Here is a 4,564-nt window from a genome sequence, read left to right as displayed (position 1 = left end):
GTAATGAAGGTTTTGTTTCACAAGATTTCAGGAGTATATTGTCAAGAAAAGTAACAAAACTGATGTGATGGTAAGGAATTTTGCAGCAATCTTGAATTGTACTCTTTGGCTTATGGCAATCATGAATTGTACTCTCTTCATATGTGCTTCAACTTTGAGAAATAGAATAAGCAGGTCATATTTCTTTAACCTTTATATTATCTCATATGTATTTAGAAATTGGAATACATAGCCCTTGACATTACAACAGGAACATACTTGAGGGAAGAACTTACATCAAATATAATAATGGAATACCAATGCAGCGACTCTCCTTCCTCCCTGTGCTTTAGTTATTCTAATTTAGTTTCACTAAATTGATACTGCAGTCATAGATCATTACGATTTTTGCCTGAACTTTGGATCTAACTGTTACATACTTAACTTCAGTCAAAGGAAAGATGTGCCTGGGGTACTTTGTTAATCTCCTTTCAGATATGATTACATGATACTTTATAATCCATAATGGTGTATTTTTATGCGTGCTACTATGAGAAATAGTGGATTTTTGGGTACTATGAGTAACTTTTATTTTTATATGATACAACATGGGTCATTTTATGAGAACCACACAATAATATTAATGTAAAACAAGGGGAAAATAATATTTTGTTGTTAGATAGTAAGACATCGCATACAAAATACCCTTGATAAATACATTCGTAGAACAGAAAATGCAGATAAATCTCTCTATATAGCTTTTATTTATTATTCCGTGGCAACGCACGGGCAGTTAGCTAGTAACTTATTAATGCGGAGATGGGTAGGTAGCTCGCATTGTTGTTATTGTGTTTATGATGAAACAATACAACATTTATTTCTTGATTGCCCTCTTGCGAAGTTACTTTGGTGGTCCGTTCATATAGCCTTCAATATTATTCCGCCAGATAGCATTGAAACGTTGTTTGGAACGTGGCTCAGTGGGGTGAATACTCATATCGCGTCGAATATTCGGATTGCAATATGCGTACTTTTTTGGGCTATATGGAACTGCAGGAATGATATGATTTTTAACAGAAGACCTATGCTTAATTTCTTGCAGGTTATATTCTCAGGGCTACGGCATGGATCCGTACGTGGTCATTACTCACTTCAACGGCCTTCAGGGAGCAGCTGGCTACTGGGTGCAACCGATGGAAAATGGTAGCACGGGCTTTTTTTCAACCGGTTTGGATGACGGTCGCTACATAGGATAGGTCCTTAGTGTATCTCCGTCTAGCCGGATGCGGCTTTGAGATTTGTACTCTTTATTTATTTGCTCCTTTTTGTGAGTTGTACTCTGCAGACCTGACTTTGTTTGATTCGTCGTTTTAATAAAGTGGTCGCATGCATCTCTTCGATGCAAAGGCCGGGGGATGACCTCCTTTTCAAAAAAAAAAAAAAAAATAGCTGCATGTACACATGTGACATGGTACATATAACGTGCCCAAGTCCACATGGTTAGGAGAAGACTTGGCTTTCTATTAGACCAAGATATAAAGATAAAGACTTGGTGGTTTTATATATGCACAAAGTCTTCACTAGCATATTAATGTAACAATGTCCGTAAAGACAGCAGCAAGCATAATCGATCTGTGGATGGTTCGTTGATGCCCCTCAACTTTGTTCTCATCCAAATACACATGGGTGTGAATACAGAGCATCTTTCTCTGCATGTCCATATAAACATAAGCTAGGAAGGATGCAACACACCATCTACATACATACATACATACATACATACATACATACATATACCACTGTCAACTCTCAACCTAGATAGACCGAAGAAGAAACAATATGAGTGTTGTAGTGATCAGCAAGTCCCCGCCCGTGCTCATCACGCCATCGGAGGCAATAGTCACCGGTGAGCACATCAATCTCTCATCCTACGACGAGATGTTTGGTGGCAGATCAGTTACAGTGTTCTTCATTTTCGAGTCTCCAATTCAAGATCCGATGGGGACCATTAAAAGGGGATTGTCACAAACACTTGTCCATTACTACCCTATCGCTGGCCGCCTTGCCGCTGGCGACACAGCCGGCGAATTCGTCATCAAATGCACCGGCGAGGGGGTCTCCTTTGTTGCCGCCTCTGCCAACTGCGCCATCAAGGACGTCCCAGAGTTCTGTGACTCTTCGCTGCAAGAAGAGCTCGCCATCTTCCATGCGGCCGAGGGTTTCAGCAACACTGAACCACTAGTGTTGATGCAGGTGACCGTGTTCACTTGTGGCGGGTTCGTCATGGGGGTGACGTGGAACCATGCCGTCGGCGATGGTACCGGGATGGCGCAGTTTATGCAGGCCATCGGAGAGTTGGCCCGTGGGCTGCCGTCGCCGTCCGTCATCCCGGTGAGGTCCAAGAATTCGCTCGTTTTGGACTTGCCTCCATTTTCCACAAACTTTGTTCAATTTTTGGGCATGCTCCAGCCGTCCCCAATGGTGTTCCTCGACATTACTGTCCCATCAAGCTTGGTCAACCGCATCAAAAGCACGTACACCATGAATTACCACCGGCCATGCACTGTGTTCGAGGCAGTTGCCGCGGTCCTGTGGCAGTGCCGAACCCGTGCAATCATGTCCGACCCGTCGGCCCTCGCCGTGCTTACCTTCCCAGCAAATGCGCGAAAGCACGCGGTTGCCAGGGAGGGCTTCTACGGCAACTGCGTCACCGCGCAGCTGGTGACGGCGACCAGTGGCGCCGTGGCGAACGGCGACCTCATGGAGCTAGTGAAGATGATCCAGCATGCCAAGGATCGGGTGCCCGGCCAGTCGAAGATCGACGAGCTGCGGCAGTTGGATGGGTACAATCTTTTCTTCATGTCGTGCTGGCGAAACCTTGGCATGGAGGCGATTGACTTTGGTTTTGGGCCGCCGGCGAGATTGATGGAGTACACCAAGAAAAGGACGACGCTGCCAAGCTGCGCAACGTGCGTCCCTTGCAATGACGAGTACAACGTGCAGTCCATCTGTGTCATACAGGAGCACGCCGACGCTTTCATCCGTGAATTAGCAAAATCCCACCTCACTTATAATCCGCTTTCAGCTTCATCCAAGCTTTGATTTTCTCCCAGATGCATGGAAGGATATGTATCCCTACTTTTATTCCCTCCATTTAATTTGCTTTCTTCAATGATATGTATCCTACTCATTTGTATTGAGAGAACAGTAGTAGAACTTTAGTACTCCTTCCGTCCCAAAATTCTTGTCTTAAATTTGTCTAGATACGGATGTATCAAGTCATATTTTAGTATTAGTTACATCCGTATCTAGACAAATTTAAGACAAAAAATTTGGGACAGAGGGAGTACATAGTTGTATTAAAACAGCGACAATTAGTATGGATCGGAGTGAGTAATATGTACTCCTGGATATTCGTTTTGGCAACTAGGTCCAGGTGATCTCGAAATCTGCACCAAGCACTCTCACGGAGATGCACACTGCCTTTAATTATGAACAATGTTCTCTATTCTTCAATGCTCTGTCCTTTACGAACATTTTTTTTAATGTTCCTGCCGCCATGATACCAGTAATTTCAATGTTTTTGTTCAGTGTCGCCATGTATCTATACAACCTTGTAGAATTATTTTCCTTGCAAACCGTAAATGATATAGACAACACTTCTGCTTCGGTAGACCCCCCTCCCCCGAATACAAGGATGCTGAGATTGGTCGATACCTCTTCATAACAAAGGGCATGATGGTCATATTTTGAAAAAGTGACCGCCCGGCGGCCCGACGGGGATATGTATAGAAATACGTGTTGGTAGTTTTTTTTTCGTGGGACACGCACGTGCCCGCATGCACACGCCGCGGGTATGTGGGAAAAAATTTAAGTAAAAAAATGCCCGACTTCGCTCCTGGGCCCATAGTAAACTATACAATAACCCAAATCAAGCCCGAAGGCGACTCGGGCGGTCGATTCGGCCCGCAAATGGGCCCAGAAGGGAGGTCCAACGGGGCGGCGGAGACTTTTGGCCGCCCACAGACTACATAAATGTAACACTATTTATCACAAAGCTTTCTTCAGACAGAAATAGAAAGAAAAAAAACTCCTTAAAAAGAGAGTCAGGAAGCAACATCCAAGCTCTACCATAGAAACGCACAATCAAAGGAAGCCAACTGCCCACTTGGTATACGGCAGCAGCTGTGGTATCGTTTCAAAACTATTTTTATTTCCAGGAAGTGCGAGCTCCCTAACCTATTCAAGTTTTATATCTCAATTCAAGCTCAGCTCGAGTCCTAGTCTAGCCGAGCATCAACCTAAAATTGAGCTCGAAAAGTTTGATAAGTATTAAACTTTCTTTATTTCACATGTGATTAAATGTCATTTTCTTGTAGTGCAGACGCACTTGTTAGAGCTGAACTTGAGCCTACCTCGCTGTCATCCAGCTTACTATGTTGTTATTTGAGTGAACATTTATCTTCTTTCGTGGAGCTTTTCCGAGCCGAGCAAGCTTTTTCCAGCAAAGCTCGAGCCCAGCGGCAAATTCGAATACCAATGATCAGGCACACTCGAGCTCGGCTAATTATTAGCTCCGTTGAAT

General features: G+C 44.0%; 1 protein-coding gene across 1 annotated transcript; it reads left to right on the top strand.

Annotated features, from left to right (window-relative positions):
• The first annotated feature begins 1,818 nt into the window (after positions 1 to 1,818).
• On the top strand, positions 1,819 to 3,116 carry LOC119332126 (acyl transferase 15-like). Its single transcript, XM_037607646.1, has one exon. It carries the CDS (start codon positions 1,819 to 1,821, stop codon positions 3,079 to 3,081), a length of 1,263 nt encoding a protein of 420 aa, XP_037463543.1. The 3' UTR covers positions 3,082 to 3,116.
• The last annotated feature ends 1,448 nt before the right edge of the window (positions 3,117 to 4,564 follow it).

This window comes from Triticum dicoccoides, chromosome 1A (genome assembly GCF_002162155.2).
Source record: "Triticum dicoccoides isolate Atlit2015 ecotype Zavitan chromosome 1A, WEW_v2.0, whole genome shotgun sequence".
Classification (NCBI taxonomy): domain Eukaryota; kingdom Viridiplantae; phylum Streptophyta; class Magnoliopsida; order Poales; family Poaceae; genus Triticum; species Triticum dicoccoides.
This window is presented reverse-complemented; position numbering and strand designations above follow the sequence as displayed.

Coding starts and splice junctions, on each gene's coding strand:
- LOC119332126 (XM_037607646.1), top strand. CDS start 1,819: ATGAGTGTTGTAGTGATCAGCAAGTCCCCGCCCGTGCTCATCACGCCA.